Raw genomic sequence first — 23115 nt, forward strand, 5'->3', positions numbered from 1 at the left:
GCTCTCGCGAGAGGGCGGCGGCGGGGCCGGGGGAGGCGCGCGGGGCCCGGGGCCTGCAGCCGCCGCCGCTGGTGCTGGAGGAGGAGGAGGAGAAGGAGGAGGAGGAGGAGAAGGGGGAGCCGCGGCCTGAGGGGGCCGCCCGGTAACGGTGCGTGCTGCCCGGCTTTACCTCAGCCTCCCTCCCGGTCCCCGGGGTCCCTCTCCTTGTTCCCGGAGCCTCATCCCCGCACCCCACGTTCCTCCTTCTCCTCCTCCTCTTCCTCCTCCCGCGCCCTCCCGGCCCTTCAGGTGCCCCCGCCGGCCCCCAGCCCCTCACAGCCCCCGAGCCCCATCGCCCCCCGGCCCCCTTCCCTCAGCATGTTCCCTTAACATAATCCCTCACGTTTCGCTTAAAACAGCGTGTTCCGTAATCCCACGTGCTCTCCTTGCACATTTTTCTTCATTTTACACTACATTTCCTGCCACTTTTCCTCCTCCCTTGCGTCCTACAGTTCCAGACTGCTTGGAAGCTTTTGCAGCCATTTTCCCCTCATGGTTACTCCCGGATTTCTCCTGCTGTTCCTATGATCGCATGTCTTTTCTCTGGGCCTTGCACTTCCCTCAGTCTCCGAGGCTTTTGCTGAGCACAGGAAGATGTGAATAACCTAAAACTGAAGCCCTGACTGTTTCGTTCTGTGACCCACAGGCTGGTGACATGGCCACAGACGTAGCTGATCCTGTGGTCCCTGACTGCAAAGGAGACGTAAGGAGCGGTGCCAGGTCAGATGCTGACTATCCTCTTCGGGTTCTCTACTGCGGAGGCAAGTGCTGAAGGGGCAGTGGGCCGCGATTCTTCCAGTGTGCTGTTTGTGAGGGCAGCCTAGCGGAAAGAGTGAGAGAATCGAAGGTTTTCTTCTGGTCAGCTTTTGTTGAAAAGATAGGCCATGGTCAGCGTGACCTTTCTGAGCTTCTTTCTGAAGTAGCTTGTGTGGTGGATTTTATCCAAAGTGTTTTTGGTGAAATGGGGGGGGCTCATGTAGAAGTTACATTAGCGGGAATGGTGCTCAGGCTACAAACTTCTGAGCAGATTTGTTCCTGCAGAAAGCTAGTAAAAAGCTAGTACCTTTAGCACAGATAAGGTCTCTGAGTATAAGTATGATAATAAATAAAGTTAGAATTAAAGTGATCGTTGCACTGTGTTTAGAATTCTGTTCTACTCATTACATTTTTAATTATATAGATGAATTTTTAGACAAGTATGTTATTTCATTTTAAAACATATCCCTCAAGATTATTTATTTCGCATTGTGCTTAAACACAGTTGCAGGGGATTAGAAAAGAATCCCTGCTGTGCATGAGTCTGCACAGTTGGTTTGGGTGTGTTTTAGAGTCAAGCCCATTCAACAAGTTACCCGTCTTCTTTGATGGGCTTGGGCCTAGATTTTCTTGGATCTTTGGGACATAGGTAGCTCTTGGAAAATAGAGAGCTATCCAAATCTGTATCTTTTCTCCAAATTGTATGCATCTCCTACTCTTCCTTCACTGACTGATTGCTCTTGCTGTGATAGTTTTATTCTAACACACAGTATGTGATCAAATGACTAATGGGAGGAAAAACTGTGGGGTGGTAGCAATAAAGTAATGTTTCGAGTCAGCGTGAGGTTATAACCAGAAGTTGCAATGTAAGAAGTCATTCCTAGCTTTAAAATACCAATTTGAATGAACACCAAGGTTGTAAGTTGAACGATTTTGTAATTTCTTTTTTTTTCCCTCCCTTCTTTCTCCAGTCTGTTCACTGCCAACAGAGGTGAGTTATTTTTTTTTTTGTTTCTTTCTGACCTACGATTTCTATGATGATTCTTTCTGACTTTTAATTGTGGTAGTTCTGTGCTTCAGTCGCTCTCATCTTTAGGATGCCACGAGGCTCCTTATGTGCTGCTAGAATGTTGGTATTGAGTCACTCTAAGGAGAAATGGCTGAGCTAAGTAGAAAATGTATTTTGCTCTATTTGTTTGTGACAACATTCACATGTCCTTTCTTCTCTAGTACTGCGAATACATGCCTGATGTGACTAAATGCAGACAATGGTTAGAAAAGAATTTTCCAGATGAGTTTGCAAAACTTACAGTAGGTAAGAATCTTTCTCTGTGTTCTGGCTTATATGTGTACTTAAATGTACTCAGAAATCTTTGAGCTTGTCCATTTCTTAACTTTTCTATCTTGCAGTTGTCTGAAAGTTAAACCATTTTCTCAAAAGTCTAGTGTGTTTTTGGATGCTGTGAATATAAGTTTGTCAGAAAACCTCAGAAACGATATTTGATGTTGATTAAGGTTTCTGCTGTAACCAGGCATCTGTGCATTTGTTTCCTGTCAAAGTTAATGTATCCAATTCTGTGTCTTCCCAGTCAACTGGATTGCTGGAGGAAAGGTCATTAGTAGTAGGGAGCTTGTTGATTAGAATTTAAATGTTGTTAATTTCTGTTCCTTTTTGGAAATTATGCAGAGACTTTATTGAAACTAACTCCATCCTCGAGCTGAATGCACAGGTCTAATTTGTCCCAGCGGTAGAATGAGGTTGTAACGTGCATCAGTCAGGGAACCATGGCACTAAAGCCAGCTGCTTAGGGATCTAGCAAAACGTCACTGTGCCTTACTTCCTATTTCTGTAAGGGCATGTGGTAATCTGACCACTAATTTTGTTCTCTTTCTTCTCACCACTCCGTTCTGATGTACGTAAGAAAATTCACCCAAACAGGAAGCTGGGGTTGGAGAAGGCCAAGGAACTGCAGGAGAAGAGGAAGAGAAGAAGAAGCAAAAGAGAGGCAAGGTCTAAATAGTTGTTTGTGGAATTGATTCATGAACAGTTTGGGACATCTTTTTCTCATCTGTAGGCCTGAACGAGGCACGGCTTTCTTGTGTTTTGGTTGTGTTAGCTACCCTTCGACTCCACGCAAAAGATACCCACTGGAAGAAGCGTATATGGTAGCAGAGTTGGTACAGCAATGTGTGCGGTGTTAGTGAAGAGACCTGGGTTGTGTATCTGATTGTCCCATCATTGCAATGGCGCTTATTCGGGGAGTAATTCTTTAATCCCCAAATCAGCTGGCATACCTCCACAAATGCCTGTTTCTGCCCTGTTTAATGTGAGCTTATAGGTTGCTTGCAGAGTAGAGCAAAGATTGTTTGCCTCTAGAAATGCCTCATGGTGCTGCTTTTGCTTTTTTTCCTTCCATCCTTTCCCAGTATTGTTAGTTATTTCTGTTTAATTAACACACGTCCCATCATAAATCAGAATGCTGCGGTTATTAATATGTATTTGCCTGCTTATTGTCAGCTTTCTATAGTGCTTCATAAATGATGGTTAATAGCCCAGTAGGATTCAGATTTTAAGCCACATATCGCTGCAGATGTTTTATTTTTGTGTCTTGGTAACCAGTTATGTTTACTTTGTCAGTGGGATATGTGTAGTGACAACAGTAACTTAGAATCTCTAGTTTGGATGCTTCTTTCAGAGACTTCAGAACATTTTCTTTCAACATTATTTTATTGTGTGGGATGCTGTGGCTAGTATGGGTTTAGTTATAAAATAAGTATTTAAAATCACTGGAGACTTTCTCCTAGAATCTCAAGTTTCTTGTAACTTAGGGTGTGGTGCTAAGTGTGATGGTACGAGATACTCTAGAAGAGAGGGTGAAGAAAATGAGCAAAAACTTAGTGCAGATGTTGACTCAAGAAACTTTGAGATGGCTGATAATTTAAGACAATAAATTGCTATCAATTTATAGTAATGTAGAACTGAAGCGCTGCACATTAAGGAAAAAATACTTGCAAGGGGTTAGTTTGCTTGTCATAAATTCTTGGTGAATTCTTGGCTTTCCTGGTGAGAAGGCTCTAGAACAAAATTTCACTTACCCTGTATAAACTTGAGTTTATACAAAGTCAACTACTGTGGCTGGCTTCTGTTTGAGGCATGTTTTTTTCTACTAACCCATATACATAAAACGTTTCATACATGTCCTGCATGAATATCTAGAATTTAACGTGCTGTTTAACCCAGCAGTCCAAGCAGGCAGGTTCTCCTGGCCGTAGTAAATGAACATGAGTAAGTTGCTTTGCATCAGACTCAAACCGTAGTGATTTTAAACTCATGAAAAACATTAAAGTAACAATTCATTCCTAAGATTACTATCAAAAAAACGGGCTACATGTAGACCAGAGTAAAGTGTTGAGAACCCCCCGTTTTCATCATTCTAATAGGGGTCTGATGTGTGTGCTGTGCTTTAATGCGTATTTGACATGCATAGGTCATTTTTTGTATACAGAGCTTTCTTGTGCAATGTATTTTTGTTTGCATACATAGATGGGGAGATAGGTTTCATTGTTTACAGGGTTGAAATCTGACAGTCTTTTGTCTTTAAGTGTTATGTCATTTAACTGTGTAATCTTACCTTCTGTTTTAAAGGTGGAAGAGGTCAGATAAAACAGAAAAAGAAGACTGTACCACAAAAAGTTACAATAGCTAAAATTCCTAGAGCAAAGAAAAAATACGTCACAAGAGTATGTGGCCTTGCAACCTTTGGTGAGTTTTGTTAGGTGTATTTTGTTTCCTTTAGATGTGCCTTTAACCTAAGATGTGCTTGCCTTTAACCTAATATTACCTAGAGTCTTGGCTTGCTTCCTGTGAGTAAAAAAGGTTTCAATTCTGAAACTTTATTCCCCCCACTGTAGGTATCTGGTCTTCTCTTCTGTTATCTCCTTCACTTCTTCACAAACTTTTTTTTTTTTTTTTTAAGTTAACTTAATGCTGGATACTGTCTTTTATTCTCTGCTGGTACACCTTGTCTGAAATATTTAACTAGTTCTTCATTCTAATTTAGCAATCATCAAATAAGAAGTCACTTAGAATTGATTTTTTTAATCAGTTCTGCATTTGTGTTTTTGGTGAGTGCGTGCAGCCTAGACCTGCAAAAGCAGAACGTATAGATGACTTTTAGTGATTTTGGCCTTGAAGAGTGCCAAATTTGTTAAGTCAGTTGTTTTGTATATAAATATCAGACTTTTGATTTCCATGGAAATCGTATTAAAGTTTTAACTATAAAATACCACTAGTCTTTCAATATAAATTTCAAAATAAATTTTGGTTGTAAACTTGAGGAAAAACTGGTATGACAATGACTGTACTTACACTGTCAATTTTCCCTTAAACAGAAATCGATCTTAAGGAAGCGCAAAGGTTTTTTGCTCAGAAATTTTCCTGCGGTGCCTCAGTAACAGGAGAAGATGAAATAATCATTCAGGGGGATTTCACAGATGACATTATCGACGTAATACAAGAGAAGTGGCCTGAGGTAATAAACAATTTATTCTGTAAGACCTCTAGTTTTCCACAGTAGCCTGTGACTTTTCCAGTGATTTTCAAAAATGGGTGTCACCTTCAGTAGCACAGACTGTTGTTCGAAAGTAAGACCAGTTGTTGCCCTTCCTCCTCCATGTGAACAATTAGGTTAAGGAGTGATTAAAGTTGAAGCTGAATGTTGCTTCCATTGTCCAAGAAACATTAAATCCTTAAAGATATAGTGTAGGGAGGAAGGTGTATCAGAGTAAGAGCTGTCAAATATCTACAGCTTCTCCCTGACCATTTCTTAATGGTGAATGCTTAAGTGTTCTTGTGCTGCCATTCTATTTTTCAAAGTATCTTAAAATATCGAAAAAAGTTGTTCTTTAGAAGAAGGGGTGAACTCATTTTGAGTCGAGCTGAAGTGTAGATGGTTGAGAATTTTGGTTGCACTGCTCTAAGTGCAGACAGTTTCTTTGACTCTCCCTTGTTCTGGTATTTCCTGGTTTGAATTCCTTCTGAATAACTCCGTAGGCTTGTCCTTCGTCAGAGCCTCATAGGCTCAGCTGTGTGATATAGGCATGTGTCACTCCCTTGGCATTTACAGCAGAGAGTCTCAGATGGCGATGTGTGCTTCTCCTGCACTTCAGTACATGTACAGTGAAGAACATTGAGTGAGATGTGTAACAAGGAAATATACTTAACCTGTTTTGGCTTTTTTCCCCCGTAGGTGGATGATGACAGCATTGAAGATCTTGGAGAAGTCAAGAAGTGATAGCGAAAGACTACCTTTATTTAAATTTATGGTTATTAATGATGTAGCCAAAGTGAGGCTTCTAAATCCATTGACTCTGCAGTGAAACTGTGGAGAACCCGTATCCTTGGCATTTTCACTGTTCTGTATAGGCTGCTTCTTTTTTTTGTTGTGATATTTGCCAAAGCTAAATTGGGGTTCTATCATGCTTACGCATGAAGTAGATTTAAATAAAATTACTGTTCCTCACTAAGTAGTGTTTGTGGTCTGTAGAGCTACTTTCCATCCTAAGCATATAGGAAAATAATAATTTAAGTAATTAAACGTTTATTTTTCATCTGCTGCCCTTTCTGCTGAGCTAAGTATTTAAAGCATGTATCTGGTGTACAGAAACGCGTACCTCTGACTTACCTGCATAAAGTCTGACTGCTTGTTTGCTTCTGCACACTGTGTTCATGTGGCAGGTACAGTGAAGTGAAAGCTGTGCAGCCTTCCAGGCTCCTAGCGAAGAGCTCTGAGCACAGCTTTGGTGCTTTGTATTTCACCGCCCCATTTAAAGACATTAAATGCTCCCTGCTGGCGCTGTCTTGGAATTGCCACTATAAACTTAAACGACTTCAAACCCACTGTGTACATTATCCTCTGCCAAGTCCTTTTCTTTGCGATTTTTGGTGATAAACCTGTAGATGTAATTAGATTTAATTAGCGAGACAGCCGCCTCTCTGCAGCTGTTCCACGACAAACCCGAGGGGGGCACTTGCCCTTCGCTGACAGCGCCTGGCGGGCGCGGGACTCGAACCCGCGGCCCTTCCCCTCCGGGGCGGGGCTTTTGCCTAACGGCCACCGGGGGCGGGGCGCAGCCGTGGCGTCAGGGCCAGGGCGCCGGTGGGTGGGGGGCTGAGGGGAGGGGGTCGCCGCCTCAGGGCTCTGGGGGGGGACTCCCCAAGGAGTTTTGCGTTTTTTTTGTGATTATTTTTGGGTGTTTTTCCCCCTTTTCTCGCAGGGCTGCCGGATGAGAAGGCGGCTGGGTGGCCGTGCGGCGCCTCAGCCAGCGGGAGCCCCCCCCCCAAGGCTCCATGCCGGCTGCTGCCCGCTCCGGGCTAACGCCTGGCAGCAGCCCCGGCCCCTATGAACCCGGCCCGGCCGCGCTCCGCTTCGCCTCAGGTAAAAAAAACAAACAAACAAATAAATAAATACATAAAACGAGAACCGGGGCCCTGGGCAGGGGGCTGCTGGAAACGTGAAGCGCTCAGCGTGCTGCTGACGGCTTCGGGCAAAGCCCACAGGTGGCACCACAGCCGCAGGCAGCGTTTAGGGGCGGTCTCTGTGCCTAACACACAAAGATTTCAATTGAAACCGACCCGGAGTTTGTTATCAGGAAACTGGGACGCTTGTTCTTCGTGCTGAAGCGTGTTCTCCTTCTTGTGTTTCCTAGAAATTCAGCCCGAGCTTTGAGAGCAGCACCATTGAGAAGCAGAGGCGAGAGCTCCAGGTTTTAATCGCAGAACTGAAGGATCGAGATGAGGAGCTGAATGCCATGGTTGCCGTGCATCAGAGGGAGCGCCTCGCCTGGGAAGATGATCGGCAAAAAATACTGACTCTGGCAGAACGATGCACCTTATTAAACAGTAAGCATTGTCTGTAAAGAATAGAATCCCGGTCTTTCAGTAAGTTTGGATGCTTTGAGCCCTGACTGACAGCGTTGAATCATGTAAGGAACCATTTCCTACACTTCAGCCTTACGTTGTCTTCTTTCTGAGATCAAAACTTCTACAGTGGTACTAAAATGGACTGATCATGTAGGACGTTCATTTGAATTTGTAAATTGCTTCTGTGGACTCATGAAGTAACTATGGAGAGAGAACAACTTGCAAGCATGCCGGTGGTCTGCAGAGCCCTGTGCCCTGAGGTTCTGCTGCAGAGCTTTGATATCATCCACGAGGCACCTGTATAAATCACCTGGTGGCTCCAAACAGCCTTGTTTGACAGCTATACCACAGATGTCACCAAGGAGTTTGTGTTCTGTCTGACCTGGGTAACAGGAATCCTCATTTGGAGTGCACAAAGTGAACATTCATTTCTGAATTACGTGATTTTAATTGAACACTCATTTAATTAATGGACCCAGGATTAAATTCCTGTCCATACATTAGCATAAAATCACTGTCCAGTAATTAAAATCTCAGAAATATCTAGCCTGATTTCTCACAAATATCTTCTCTTTTTTTTTTTTTTTCAGATGAACTGAACAAAAGAAATGACATTATAAAATCCCTAACCAAAAAGTTAAAGCTCTTAGAATCTCAGCAGAGTGACAGTAAGACAATATGTGAAATTAGACAACAGAAGTTTAAAGAGCTGTCTCAAAAACTAACAGATATGACTCTTCACTGTCAGGGTCTGGAGGTAGGAGTTGAATAATGGTCTGATTTTGCAGTCCAAATGTGTGGAATGCCAGTGACACTTGTGAATTTCACTAGTGAATGAATATTTCAGATTATCAGGCTCCTGAGTTGTGTGTCTTTTAGTACAGTAATCTTAGATCAAGTTGTCATGCGGGGGGAAGAAAAAAAAAAAAAAAAAGCTTTTCTAAGCTAGGATTTGGAACTTGATGTTTGCTTACTTAGTTTTGGAGAACATTGTTCAGAACCAACTTGCTTCCAAAAATCTCTGGCACCGTGACTTCATGTTTAACCCCCAAAACTGTACTGGTACTTCACTGGGAAGTTCCAGAAAGTCTTACTTACACTACTGGTTACTATTAAGAACTGTTAATATTCTGTAACTGGTTTAAGGATATGATTTATTTTTTTTAATGACTTAGCAATGATGTGTTTATTGTAATAATCTTTCCCTGTGTCCAATACGGTAAAGCAGTATTCTGTGTTTCCATCTATCTAATAATTTTAAGGCATGCAGGCTATTAAGGCCCTTGATTACTAGCAAGTTTAGATGTAAAAGAACTGGGGAACAATTTCTATTTCAGCCTTCTTTTGTCCAAATCCTCTGTTGCCATTCGTGATTTTTAAATACAGTTGTCCATACATTTGCTGGCAAAACTGTAACTTTGAATTAGTGAAGTAAAAATTGACATCGTTATTTCTGTTCACTAGGAGGAAAATCAAATTCTCCGCTGCTCCGTTTTGGAACTGTCTGCTAAGAAAGGCCAGCTGCAAGCTAGAGAACAGGAGCTTCTTAAAAAGCTTGAGCTGAAGGTAACATCTGTCATCTCATCAGGCACTAACTGTGATCAAAATGCAGTGCATTTATTGGTGACTGACATAGTGTTTTAGTCTGTGTTGTTTTCACATCTGTTTAATTCTTTGGGTTGACTGAGAAGGAAAAAGTAGTCAACAAACAATAAACTCATTTATTTTCATAAAAAGGCATGTTTCCTGGCTTTTGATTTTTTTTCCCTTCAAAAACCCAGAAGGAAATTTGTGAAGTAGCTACACCTACTGCAGTAAGGTGTACTGTTGTTTTGTTGAGATCCATATGTGAAGGTAAAACAATAATCAGGAATATGTTCTATTTCATATTTCAGGGAGAGGCTGTACTTGAAACAACTGATTACATTGCTGAGTTTACATCTAAATTAAAGCTGGAGAGTGCACTGCGTGCAGCAAAGGCAGAAGAATTCAGTCTCAACAAAGAAAAGCAGGACCTCAGACTGAGACTGAGAGAACTAATATTTGAAACAGATAAGCTGAAAGGTAAATGTTTATACCAGGCACCTCATTTAGTATGGACCAGCGTGATTCCTTTTCATGCTGGGAAATACTATGTTTTGTTTTAAAGATGACCTCTGTGAAAAGATGAAAGAAAATAATAAGCAGCAGGAAGAAATCATTCACCTCAAACAAGAAAATGTCTTCTTGAAGAATGAGCTTGCACTTAATGGTAAGTGCGGGCAGTTGGCTTTTCAAGCCTCGGCTTTCAACAGATCAGAACCTTCTAGATGACAGCAGTTCACTGGAATCTGAGGGAGGCAGCTTCCTTGACATTTAATAAAGGTAGATGCCCTTGTGTGTTATTCTGTGAAAGCAGTACCTAGGACTTCTGCAGGGACAGTTTATAAAACCTTGTAAAAGCACAGAGTTCACCAATGTGATGATGTGTGGAGGAGTAAATGGTTCAGAGGATTCTCTCTTGAGAATTTTTGAGACTTTCATGTCTCTCATGGTATTAATACAATAAATGGGGGTGGTGTTCTTCCTTCTGAGTTAGGTTGCATGGAAGTTAGTGATATACTGAAAAGATGCAACATGCAAAGTCTAGAGCTTAGGCCACGTGAAATTACTAGCCCGTTCACTCCCTCCTGTGGGCAGCAAGCAGGTGTTGCTGTTGAAGCAGCAATATGTTCACAAATTCAGTTTGGTACTTTGGTACTCAGTATTTCCCAGCACTTACCTGTACAAGGCATGTTTTAGAATTAATTGGTAAGCTTCTTTTCCATGAAAGAATGTAAACATGGAAAAGTAAAATGTATCAATCAATGAAGTTGAATATTGCTACTAGTAAAACTAGATGCTGGTTTAGGTGAAAAGCCCAAAGAAAATACCTAATAAATCTGTGAGACAACTTACTGTGTTTTTGTTCAGAGGGAAAAGAGATCCTGTTGATCTTAAGAAAGTGCTTTTATTTTGTTTAGGTACTTGTTTCTACTGCTACAGACATGCATAAACAAATGTACTTGATTTGTGTCTATTCACTTAAAGTAAGTAACTTGAAAACTATATAACATGTTTTGAAACAGTTGAGAAAGCAAAGAGAAAGGATCAACTTCTTCAGTTTGCCAAGTCTAAACAAGTACGGACTGACACGGAGCTATCAAGTTTGCGACAGGTATGACCCCAACTGTCCTTCTGTTCTGAGATTATAAAGACGTTTTTCAGTAACATCAGATTTGCACAGAACAGTGTGAAAGTTAAAACTGTCTGTTCTTAAATAAGAAAGAAAAAAAAATCAAATTTGCTGTTGCTGCCTTTTTGAGACACTATCAAATGTTGATTTTTTTTTGTTGTTTAAATTAAAAATCCTTGATACAAATCCTTGTATTTACACAGGCTTTTGGCCTCTATTGTGTAGTTGTATCTACTTAGTTCTGCAATGAGTAAACATCCCCGCAGCACCCTGGTGAGGTAACAGTTCATCAGTGTGTGTATAACCAGAAGGTGCTATGCTCCGAAGTCATCTGAAAGGCAGTGGGAGTTGGGTGTGCTGGCTCACGTGTGCCCAAGGTGAACTCCTGCAGCATAAAGGGCAGGGTGTACCAAAAGAGCTCGCTTCAAGGGAGACTTAAACCCAGTGTGTTCACCTGCACTTATTTGATGTTTCCAAGGCACGTTCAATATTCTTTTATTGCAAATAATTGATCAGTGTGTTATCTTTCAAGTTAGCTATACAAAACATTCCGTGCAGTGAAAACCAAAACTGCAGTCATCGTTCCTTGTCCTGTAATTTTGCTTTGAACAACATAATAACAACTTGTGCAGAGTACTGAATAGCAGTAATGATATTTTATTTTTGGTTCATTGTGGTTTAGTTACAGAAGACCACTCCAGTTCTGTAATAAAAATACTGTTTATTTCAGAAAAATGTTTTTGTAAATACATGGAGAGAGAGTCCCTTAGACTTGGATGGCTTTGACAATAAATTGACTACAGATATATAAAAATGGTTTGTTTAAAAACAAACACACAAAATAACAACAAAAAACCCCTGCACATATATTAAAAAAGCTTATAAAAATATTTTGAGGATCTATTTGGAACACCAGCAGTGTGTTAGTGCCTGACAGCAGCGTTCTCGCATTCCAGAACTTCATTAATGTGCCTTGCTATCTTTAAGCAGATCTATGTAAAACAGCAGCGTGACTTGCAGTTTCTTCATGTCAACTTGGAGAACTCTCAGGAATTAAGACAAAAGCATGAAAAGGTGGCATATGAAAGGAGGTACAGAAGTTTGTTTTTTTTTTTATATATATATATGCTAATTTACTCTCCAGTAGACTTCACTGTTGAGCCACAGTTGGCATTCTGAAATAGATGTGTTTTGTATCAAGATGGCTTTGCTGGACTTGACCGGATATCCAGTGCAGTTGTCCGGTAGCTGTTTTACATGGTCAGGACACCATGAGTATCTGTCACAGAATTTAAGCATTGTATGGAGGTCAGACAGTTCTTGATCTTTTTTAAAAAACAGGAATATTCTGGCGGTACGGCTGTTAATCTGGCCCGCTATTCCACGTTTGAAAAACAAAATTCAATTTGCTTTCAGATTAGGAAATTGGTGCACTCCCTGAAAGTTCAAACAAAATTATCAGTTGGGTAAAACGTGAGGGAACTCTCAGACTCTCTTTTTACAAAGTAACATGGTCAAATAGGGGCAGGCTTCTGTTGTGTTTGGGCAGCATGCAGCTGCTTCTTAGTATATAAGCCACTGTAGAACCATGGCTACAGCCTCTAGTTAATGTATAGCTTTATCCAGACTAGTTACATATGCTCTTTAAATACACTGTTTCTGATGATTTCTTTTTCACACCACTGTAGCATAGGTACAGTGTTCCCTGCTCCTGAAAGTAACAGCCAAACAGAGTCGGTTAGGACTGACGGTACCCACAGGGTGTGCGAGGATCATGGAACTGCACAAGTTCCGAAAAGCAGGGTAGAAAACACCTCTGAGATGTGTGAAGTTGATAATAGACTGTTACTGGATGCATCAGGCTTGGAGAAAACTACATCAGCACGCTTAAATCGGTGTCAAAAAGTTGTGAAAGGCTTGGCAGTGGAAGAAGAAGAAAAGCAGGATGTTGCATCAAGCTCTGATGAGCTAGACAGCAAGCTATTTTATGAGGCAAACAACACGAGGCTGTTGAGAAACAGGGAAATCTCTGAGAATGAAGTGGAAAGCAGAGACCAGCAAACTTTTGAGTCATCTTCACCTGAATATTGGCTTAACATCACTTCTTGTGTAAATTCGCAAAATACTTTTATCCAGAACGCCACATCTGACAAAGCTGATAATGAAAATAAAATCTGGGAAGAGAGAACTGGAATTTTGTTTGGTCAAAAAAGCAAAGAGACCTCTGTTGCAATTCACACATCTGAATCTGAGTCCTTTAGTAGTAACTGCATTATTAAAAAAGATGCAAGGTGGAAACCCATATCAGATCCAGAATGGCTGAAGATTTTCAAACCCGTAAAAGGGAATGGAAGTAAATTGCAGAGAAAAGATTGCAACTGTCCTAAGACTGCAGAAGAGATGACATATGCCAGTTCAAAAAGGTTATGTACTTGTTACATTTAAGAAGTAGACAGGGACAAACTAAAGTTATGTAGAAACTCGAGTGGACAAGCTCTCAATAATTTGTATTATTTCAGGGGATCTTTAAAGTAACTGCTGTTTTAAAATTAGACCACCAACTTGAAAAGTGGCAAATTTAAAACAAGTTAAAATAGCTGTAAGGTATCATTATTCTATTTTTATGCTGCATAACTCACCAAATAAACCAGTTGAAGAGAAAAATGCAGATTTTCAAAAATCTTTTGATTTTTGGAAATCCCAGATGTTACTTGTAAATCTGGTGGGTTCTGACTCAGTCCAGACGTGGACTTGTACAGTGACATTACTGTAAGGCAAGAAACAAACCCAGATTTTGTGTGATGTTTTACTGACTGTGTTATTTCTGTTGAGAAATCACACAGCGGCTGGGCAAGAATGTAGGACATGGCTCTTCCGTGCAGGCTGCTTTTCCTCACTCAGGGCAAGATTTAAAGGACAGCATCTTTGTTCGTGGGGCTTTCTCCCTGTGTTTATACTGGGGGAGGAAAGCGGGATGTGTGGCTGGGGACAAGCAGAATGAGGTTTCTAATTCTGAGAAGTGTCAGAAAAATACTGAAGTGTCTCAGTGGCACTGGAAGGTGTCTAAAATATAAATGCTGCTTTGCAGTTATAGAAGTTGTTTTTATGCCTGCACAAGCAAGGGCATTCAGAGCTGTGACTGTTTCTATGGATTTTTTGTGCTGGTTCCTCTTCGTCCTTTCGAAAAAGTGACTGGCTTTCCAGTTAACACCTCTGAAGTTTTCTGAAGATTTCTGAAGTTTTACAAAGCAACTTCAGAGCTGCTTTTTAGATGGGTGAAGAAGAGGTAGCTTTCCAGCTGATAGTTTGACATGTACAGTAAATGAACAGCTGTTTAAACCTGAAAAGTTTTAACCAGCAAGTTTGGCCCAATACCCAAACAATTTAATGTTATGGAAGGGAAGTATCTGATTGTACCAATGCTTTTATTCTATATTGCTTTTAAAACAAAAATACCATAGAAATCATTACTACAATGAGACAGACTTCTTCAGAAACAAGGTGAATGAGCAGCTGCTGGAAAAAATAGTGCTGTCCTGGCACATTTTCATGCAGCTTAGCTGAGCTTCTTGTGTTATTGACTGTCTTCAGTTTCCACTGTCCACAAGTCATAAAACAAGACTTCCCCTTACGTCTACCCTCACCTCTCTGTATTTACTCTGTCCAGCAGCACAAATGACACATTGTCACCCCTACAAATCTCTTTTGAGGCTGAGTCACTCAAACTGCTTTCATTTTTTGACTCATCCTTAAGGGGATTTTAGGGGAGAAGGAAAAACTCAACCCAGGCAGTGCAGGCAGAATGGATATCAGTCAGTACAGGGGGGCTGCTCCAGCCATTTGGAGTTCGCTGAGCTATCAAGTTTCGATCCTAGGAGCTATGCTAGGAGAGACTGGAGATGGATTGACTCCAATGCCTGTTCTCCAGCCATTGCTGATTCTGATTTCCCACCAAATACATTCTCACCCTGTAAATGGGAGGGAGACTGTGGTATTGCAGTCCTCAGCATGGGCATCTTGTTTGGCTACTGCCATTAATGCCTTAACACAACATTCCTCCTAGGACTTGAATCTGGATCCTCCAGTTTCCCGTTGCTGGCCTCATAGTGCTGATGATGTATTCTGTGTGTAGGGAAGGGTGCTGGCACCTCCCTGTCAGCCCAGCAAATATTTTTGACATGAGTTCTTGAATTCTGGACAAGCCAACAAGCAGCCTATTAACTCTGCCAAATACCATAGCCAGCTGCAGGAGCGATCGTGAAGTGCTGTAAGGCAGGAATCCTGTCTGTGTGCTCTGGCTTAAGTGACTCCATTTATGTTGGACCAACATTTACTGGCTTGGGATGTTTATCTCAGTTCTGTTTTTAAAGACAGCAGTTACTTGTTCGGTGTGCCCCCGCAGGAATAAGCCACCCGTGCCTTGAGCCAGCTCCCTGCCTCAAAATCCAACCCATTTCTCTCCGCTCCCTCCCAGCCTGTGCAGTTCTTCAGACTTGTCTGTGCTCATTGCCTTACCTCTGTGTCCTGCTGCGAGGCTGCTGCAGCTTGTTTTGTCACAGCTCTCCAGAGCCTGCTCTTGTTAGAAGCTCACAAACACGAGCTCCTCTTTTTTAAGAGCCTATTGTACCCCTGTGTTTTACGAGAGAAGTGGAACGAGACACAGCATACGGTTCTCAGCTGGCACCTCTCACAAGGGCTTTTTCTTAGATTGAGTGGCACTGAAAAATAAACCTTTCTGAGGCAGCCTTGCCAGGTATGGAATGGATTGCGCCACCGAAACAAGTATCTAAAGAATACTTAACCAAACATTGGGAATTTGAAAAGTCTTTTATTTAATGGATGTGTGTTTAACTAACTGATGCAGGCAGTGCTAGCAGTCATGTTTTGTTCAGAAGAGTGAGGAATATGGAGATGTTTTATTTGGGGAGATGGTTGCCATTTTATTTACTTTTTGAAAGCTTTATGAAGTGGAAATAGCAGCTGAAGATGAAATGCGCTGCAGAGCTCAAACCTGCTAGCAGAACCCAGGGCACGTCTTTGAACAAGCTGCAGACTGCATTCAGTCTGGGGGCCAGGTGATTTCAGGGAAAGATTTCTTACGTATATTTGGGCTGCTGCTGGGTTCCCGTACTGCTGGAGCAGATGAGCCAAAACAATTCCTAATGTGCTGCAGCCTTTGTTAGTTTTAGGCTTGATTTGTGATCAGTTGTTGCTGGAGCTGGCAGAGGGATGTGGGACGTTCTGATAAAATTCTGATTTAAGCCACTGAAATTGAGAACTGTTTTTTTTGAAGGGTAGGCTTCAATAAAGTTAACTTTTCGTAGAGGAAAGTTGTGAGAAAGTTTCAATCCTTATACATGCATGTTAAGGGTTACAGACCCTATCAGGGCAAGCTGGTGGTATTTGTAAGTCAGTGTTTTGACAATAATAATGTTCTGGGCCTGATTTATTGCTTTAATTGACATTTAAATTGCTTTTCAGATAGTCCTAAATATACTCAGATACACCCAGTGATAAATTAATATTTTGTTTTGCTTTAAAACCTAGGGGAAGATGCATGCCAATAGCTTGTGTGCGTCAACTCCACTCTGAAATCATAGGCAACTGAATGTTGGGTTTAATTGCAGTTTACCCAAACTGAACTTTAAATGTACTGTTTCCTTCTGTATTTGTAAATAAATATAAGAAAGCCTCTTTTGGAAAGCTCTCCTGTGATCTCCAAAGTAAGATAGTGGCGTTAAATGTCTGAGATTCTCTTGAAAAAGTTCACCTACAAATATTAATTTGCCTAAGTGGTGATTTCAAAAAAAGAAGAAGAAAAGAGGAATAGTTTATGAAAGAAGGAGTACCACCGGAGTAGTGGGAGGACGTAGATACTGCCTTTTATATGCTCTTTGGGATATTAAATACATATCCTAGCACACGGCAATATCTTCTTGAAATTGGTTGAATGTCAAACCCTTGTCCTCAGAGACTGAAGCTCATCTAGTGAAGATGTCAAACATGGAACAGCTCTGAGAAACAGAGTGATCTCACATGTTTGGTTTTCTTGGGTCGGGGCCCATAAATATTTATTTATTTCTCTTTACAAGTTTAAAAAGAATTGTGTTGCTGTTTCTGGCAATATCTTATTTTTCTTTTTCTTTTCTTTTTTTTTTTTTTTTAACAGTGAAGAAAATGTGGATCTGAATTCTTTTCACTTGGATTCTTCCCGTTGTTTGACTTCCACCCAGAAAGGAGACAGACCTCAAAGATGTGAGAAGTTCTCCGATGCAAACTCCCCTCTGGACATCGGTAACCTTTCAGTGATTGAGCCAAAAAATAGATGCTGCAATCCTACCGTCAACAAAGTCAGTACTTTATTGCAGAATGTGTTTTATTAATTTTATGGGGAATTATGACTGATTTTGAACTGAGACATTTTTTAATGGGAGAGATGATTCTTGCTGTTATAACTCTCTCATCTATTCTAGAAAGATGATTTCATAACTGCGGCTTGCTTTCTGTCTCCTCCAGGATGCCTGCTACCCCACAAGTAAGCTGCAGCGTGCATTGGCTGAGTCTCAACAGATGGTTGCTGATCTGGAGCTTAGCACTCTCCTCCACATGAGCCCTCACTGCGGTCCAAACAGCAGCAGCATTAATACGGTATTTGTTGCTCTTCTGTGACTAGATTTAGGTGGCTGAGAAGAGTCACTGTGAACACTGTGCTTGACCTGTGCGACAACATTATAAGCAATATCCTCCTCATGCTTTGCTGCAGAGCAAACCCCTGCATTCCTTCGCATAAAATGCTTGGATTTTTTTTTATAGGATTCTTTATGGCTCCTTAAGGTCATGACAGGATTTGACTTTTGCATGTGTCTAAGCAGATGGAAGGAAGAAGGCATTTTGGAGCAAGCTGTAGGAGGTCTAGAAAAAAGCGAGCACAAGTATGACTTGCACTCAGAACTGGTTTATTATGCTGGCTATATTTGTGGAAAGGAGGACAGTACAGGAAATGGTGATATAGAGAATAGTTTTGTGTAGGAATATAAGCCTGACTCTCAGCGTAAATAACCTTTGAATTTTTGTGGGTTAATAGTTTTAGTTCTTTCATTGCAGGGTCAGAGAGCATACTGAAGGGGCAAAGAACCCGTCTAACAGCTGTCACAGCAATGCATTTTATGAACGTGAACTCTGATAGGAGGTTTCTGTCCTGAGTATGTGAGCTACAGGAGTCATTGGAGAAGGAGGCACTTGTTTGTTTTCATAAATAGCCTTAAGAATTTCTGCTTTGACAAGATTTGTAACAAAGGAGATTGTATCACTTGTCACTAGTGTTGATAGGGATCACAAAGGGAGAATTTGGGCTCCTAATGAGAAGGCTGCATGCTGAAACTTCACCTGTGCTTTTCCTCTGAAAGTATTACCTCTCCCTAAAAATGTTGCACTCCTTGAGGCCTTAGATGAACTTGACTAGAACAATATTACTGTAAGTACCGGACCAACAAAAGTAATTCTGATAACATTGAGAACCAAAAAACCTTAGTTGTGCTGGGACTGGCTGACAGAGGATAAAGGTTGTGTGCCAGCATTTGCATAAACTGAAAGGATATTTTGTTCAGAAGTTCATCTGCAGGATTTCATTCAGCCTGAAAGACGGCAGCAGTGTAGTCCTTTGCAAAGACTATCTTGTGGGATGGATTCCTGAAAAGCCCTCTGCAGAACAGTAGTTACTTGTGGCTCTTGCCCAGCCCCATCAGATGTCTGGCTCCTGCTCTGATTGGCATGCCACAGCTCGGCTGAACCGGCCATCCTTTAGGCGAGAGCACGACGCTGCTTTACAACCTGACACTGCGTTTTTCAGCTTGGGAATTGGCTTCTCCTTTGGAATGGCTGTTGCTTCGGCGGGTAGAAAATAAAGCACGCTCATATTTTCTGGCAAGGGTAGCTTCTGCACCACATCTGTGGAACTTTGATCTACTTTCGGAGCAGTTCTGGGCAAAAACTTGTCAAGCATGTTCTGGTTAATCTATGCAGGCTAACTAATCTGTGCTTAAAACCAGGTCTACCTGAGGCTGTTTTAAACTGCTCTTTAAAACACGATGCATATAAAAAAATAACCCTTAAAATTTAATCAGTGAGAATTTGTGCCTGATGAATTCTGTGCCCTCTTTAGGGGAGGGGGGAGGAGGGAAATAAAAAGTGTACCACTGCTGCCCGCCAGTTTGAATGTGGGACATCTGTAATTCTTATTGTCCAAGTTCCTTGATTTCCATGTGGTGTTTTTGCATTACAATATAGACATCAGAACTTGCAGAGACTCTTCACAGAACGCAGTTGTCTGGTGCAGAAGAAAGAGGTGCTAAGCTTCCGTTCTTTTCTCTATGATATTTTGTGAGTATGCTTTTTTTTTTTCCCCACTTGATTTATTTTTGTTTGTTCTCATTATAAATGCATCTGCAATATTAATACAAGTCTCTGGGCTTCTGAGATGAGCCTGGCACAAGATTCTAAGTGCACTGCTCTGAATGCATTTCCGATAAAACTCTTGTGAGTACTGTAGCAGCAAACAGATACTAAGGCAGCCAGTAATTCCTTTAGTCAAATAATTAAACTTTTCTCAAGCATGTTTCTAACACTTCCTGCTCAGAAAAAGTCTGGGCTGTCAGATCTTGCAGGTCCATTCCTGAGCCTGCAGCTTTTCTTGTACCTGCACACAGCTTATTGTAGTTGGAGTCCTTCTGGGTGTTACAGATAACAGGATCAAGGATATGAACATTGTTGAGTAAGAGATTGGGAAGTGTTTTTCAATGCCATGGCCAAGGGCTGTTTTAGCATATTGTTCCAGGGCTCGGAGCTCCAAAAGTAGAATGTATTGAGTAGAGCTGTTTCAGAATATAAAAAAAGCAGCCTTGCCCATACCAGATTGTTCTTCCTTTTCTAAATCAGGAAATTTCTCACTGTCTGATTATTTGTTCTACCAATGTGAGTTGGATGCTTGCAATAGGCACCGTGTCGTCTGGTTCTGAGGACAAAAGGGTAACCAGATATGGTTAAAACACAGAAAACCACATGAAACTGAGTAACAGCTAGCAACAATGGGGGGGGGGGGGGGGGGGGAAAAGGAAATCTTCCAGTGCTGACACAACCCCAGAGCATGTCTGCAAAGGGAAATTATTACTCTGTAAGCTGGAGTGTGAAGCTGTGTGGCAGTGGCTTTCTAGTACTGGTTCTTCATGGGGACACTGGGGGTGCTCTTACGCAATTTTGGGCCAGTGGAGGGCTCAGTTCTTTTCTCGGTATATTCAAACTGCACTCTGTGTCTCTTCTGTGTCTCTTCTGTGGAGCTGAACCTTTCATGCCCCTGGGAAGTGGTGTTGGTTTACAGCACCCCGACGTTCTGCTGTTTCGGCAGGTATGCTCTGCATTAAGTGCAGAGACACTGAGTCTTCTCTCAAAGTGAGTTGGGTCTGCTTACTGCACGCTAATGGGGCTCTCAGAGGAAATGGATGCTGAGTAGCTGGAATGCCCGGCCTCGCTGTGCTGTAATATTCCTGTGCAGAGATCTCTTCTTTTCCTATAAGGATAAGCCCCAAGCTAAAAGAAGCAGGAGGGTTTGTAGATCGAAACCAGTGCTGTGACTTGCATCCTGAAACCACTGATGTTAAAAAGTTTCAGGAGCAAATCCCCAAAATTGCTGAGCACCGTGCTGATGCAGCAAAGTGGTAAGCACATGCTTAGCCTACAGAAATAATCTCATTTGCTTAAAGTGAGAAAGAACTGATGGAACAAACGTACCCACAATTCACTGTAAATCCATGACCAGGTTTAGTGACTCTGCAAGTCACTGGTTGCTGAATAAATCTTAATTTTTTCTCTTAATAAAAGGCATTGAATCAACTGTGATGAGTTAAAAACAAAGCAGCTTTTGCAGGTTCAGAAGTAACTAACATGTTCATGTAATTTTGTATTGAAAAGTGATGGAATTTATTTTTTGTTGATTGCTTTCAAGTCACTTGATGGCAGATGCAGTGCTAAACATTAGGTTAATTTCCTGCTGACAGTGATTTAGCTGTTTTCACCAGTCAGTCATTTTCTCTTCAGAGAGAAACTGAGCTGGGGAGAGCTGAAGAGCCACACAAAGGAGGAAAGCATTGGGAAAAAAGGATCTGTTTGGTTTTGGACAGCGTACTGTGTGCCACTTCTTGTTAACTGTGACTCAGTGGCAGGCCAAGGGCACAAAGATCACTCCTTTTTGCAAAACAAAATGAAAACATTTTATTTCATAACACGCAAGTGGTATCCCTGAGAGTGTTGTCCTTCTGTGAAGCACTTCATTTACAAATCTGTCTCCTCTTTATATTTTTATTGTATTTTTTGGTCTGTCTTCAGTATGAAAATGCATATAGTAAATTGACGTATATGTGATTGCTTAATATATTTCAGAGGAAATAAAAGCCTTCTGTCTTTTAATACAAATCTTTAATTTTCTGCAGTGGATGAAGACATTTCCATTATAGAATTATTTTTGAGAACTGAAGATCAGCAGCCCATCAGCTACAATGGAAAGTTACCTAACTTTTTTTTCGATAGTTCTATGAGTGTTTGAAAGACTCACAAGTGGCAAAAGATGTGACTACGCTGGAATACATTTCAACTTGAAATAAAACATAGAATGATGCCAAGGTAAACAAAACTATTTTTTATAGCAATGAGGTCAGGTTAAATACTGGCTTGTTTTTCTAAGAATCTTCAATGTGTAATTGTTACCACACAGCAACTATTTTTCTTACCTTTTTTATGGTGGTTCAGAAATAATTTTAGAGCATGACACACCAAGCATTCATTTTTGTTAGTTTATTGTTTTTGTTCTGAACTTGCCATGTAGAGAGATGAATAATGTTTATAGGAAGTTCCCAATTAGTGTTGTAACCAGGAAATGCCTCCTACATTGTTGAAATTGGACAGCTGTCACCCACAAGGTGGGCAAAACAACTCTTCCCCAGTGAGCAGCTATTTATTCTAACAAAAGCTTACAGCAAGATCAGGTGTTTGTGTGGACTGTTTTAGCACTGTATGGCAATGGCTAACCATAATGTGACTGGCTTTTTAGTATTTAAACTCTTTTTATCTTTGACTACTGAGCAAGACATTTCATTTTCAGTTTGAACTTTTTTTTTTAATGAAAAGGTCAAATAAGATAATAAAAGAGATTATTTTCATACATCCTTCTGGCATATTTCACACACTGTCCAACACATTCTGTACTTAATTTGATGATTCTCTGGGACACGCGACACCAACTGCCCAAAACACGAGTGCAGGGCAGGCTCTGGGTGGCCACTCAGCCGCATGTGGCTTGCAAGCAGCCTGGGGCACCTCTGCCAAGTCCACGTCCTTGTACACAGTGCCAGCGCTTTCACTGTGTGGGGGTAGCTGAGCAAGGGGCGTCTCTGGCCCCAGCCACTGCTACGAATTAATTGCAGTGAAATAAAACACTTGCACCATGGTTTCCCCTTGTTAACTTTCACATAATTCTCTGCTTTCTCTTTAATTACCTAAATGACAGCCTACTTTCTGTCCTGTACTAATGGCCTCAAAATTAGTTGAACAATTCCGGTCACAGCTGCCGTCCTGCAACCTTTCCCTCCTCTGCCTACAAGCGTTACAATTGGAGGGAGTCTCTTGCTTCTTTTTTCAGGAGACAAAGGCTATTTTCCACAAACCTTTAAAGCACATTTGATTCCTCTACCTGCAGAGAAAATTTCTAGGCTCTGGCCTCAAAATGTAATGCTATGGGTATGACAATAATTCCCCAGAAAAAGTCACTGACAGCAATAGCACGATGCTCACCCTGAAGCTGTCCAGCTGCTACCACCCGACTGGTCAAGTTAAATCAAACCCATGAGAAATTCCTGCAACTTCCTAGCATGAGCTGAGCTTTTTGGCTAAAATGTGTTGTGTTAGCAAGCAACCGTACTGAACCCTCTTGTGAATTTAAAATGCTTTGCTGCTGGCATTAAGATCGGAGTGGAAAAGTGAGCTCAAGTGATATAACAAGGATCAGAAGAGCCAGAGGATTTCTTGTTGGGGCTGCCCTAGATTTCTGTTGCTGTATTTTCCTGTTGAGTTCCTGCCTGTGGAAAGCACAACCCTCCCACAGCACCCGCATGCCCTGGTTTGCAGTTGCTTTTCCAGC

At 41.4% G+C, this 23115-nt stretch overlaps 2 protein-coding genes across 6 annotated transcripts; both read left to right on the forward strand.

Annotated features, from left to right (window-relative positions):
* Positions 1-21: 21 nt before the first annotated feature.
* On the forward strand, positions 22-6321 carry DENR (density regulated re-initiation and release factor). Its single transcript, XM_082773991.1, has 8 exons — positions 22-148; positions 686-800; positions 1767-1786; positions 2026-2110; positions 2718-2801; positions 4442-4558; positions 5188-5327; positions 6045-6321. The coding sequence occupies exons 2-8, from the start codon at positions 695-697 to the stop codon at positions 6087-6089; spliced, it is 597 nt and encodes a 198-aa protein (XP_082630117.1). The 5' UTR covers positions 22-148; positions 686-694; the 3' UTR covers positions 6090-6321.
* Positions 6322-6942: 621 nt separating this feature from the next.
* Positions 6943-22059, forward strand: CCDC62 (coiled-coil domain containing 62). Of its 5 annotated transcripts, XM_082773765.1 has the most exons (14): positions 6943-6953; positions 7072-7232; positions 7504-7696; positions 8308-8474; positions 9182-9283; positions 9613-9781; positions 9867-9968; positions 10825-10913; positions 11919-12022; positions 12620-13354; positions 17101-17281; positions 17448-17579; positions 19218-19310; positions 21413-22059. In XM_082773765.1, exons 2-13 carry the CDS (start codon positions 7197-7199, stop codon positions 19302-19304), a joined length of 2097 nt encoding a protein of 698 aa, XP_082629891.1. In that variant the 5' UTR covers positions 6943-6953; positions 7072-7196; the 3' UTR covers positions 19305-19310; positions 21413-22059. The 5 variants fall into 5 exon arrangements, with proteins under 5 accessions (XP_082629891.1, XP_082629890.1, XP_082629892.1 ...); XM_082773764.1 differs by lacking the exon at positions 6943-6953 and having other exon boundaries at positions 7021-7232; XM_082773766.1 differs by lacking the exon at positions 6943-6953 and having other exon boundaries at positions 7021-7232; positions 11922-12022.
* The last annotated feature ends 1056 nt before the right edge of the window (positions 22060-23115 follow it).

Source organism: Aythya marila (assembly GCF_965140915.1).
Source record: "Aythya marila genome assembly, chromosome: 17".
NCBI lineage: Eukaryota > Metazoa > Chordata > Aves > Anseriformes > Anatidae > Aythya > Aythya marila.

Coding starts and splice junctions, on each gene's coding strand:
- DENR (XM_082773991.1), top strand. CDS start 695: ATGGCCACAGACGTAGCTGATCCTGTGGTCCCTGACTGCAAAGGAGAC. Junction 1,787..2,025: donor TCTGTTCACTGCCAACAGAG/GTGAGTTATTTT, acceptor TTTCTTCTCTAG/TACTGCGAATACATGCCTGA. Junction 2,111..2,717: donor GTTTGCAAAACTTACAGTAG/GTAAGAATCTTT, acceptor GATGTACGTAAG/AAAATTCACCCAAACAGGAA.
- CCDC62 (XM_082773765.1), top strand. CDS start 7,197: ATGAACCCGGCCCGGCCGCGCTCCGCTTCGCCTCAG. Junction 7,697..8,307: donor ACGATGCACCTTATTAAACA/GTAAGCATTGTC, acceptor TTTTTTTTTCAG/ATGAACTGAACAAAAGAAAT. Junction 17,282..17,447: donor GCAATCCTACCGTCAACAAA/GTCAGTACTTTA, acceptor TGTCTCCTCCAG/GATGCCTGCTACCCCACAAG.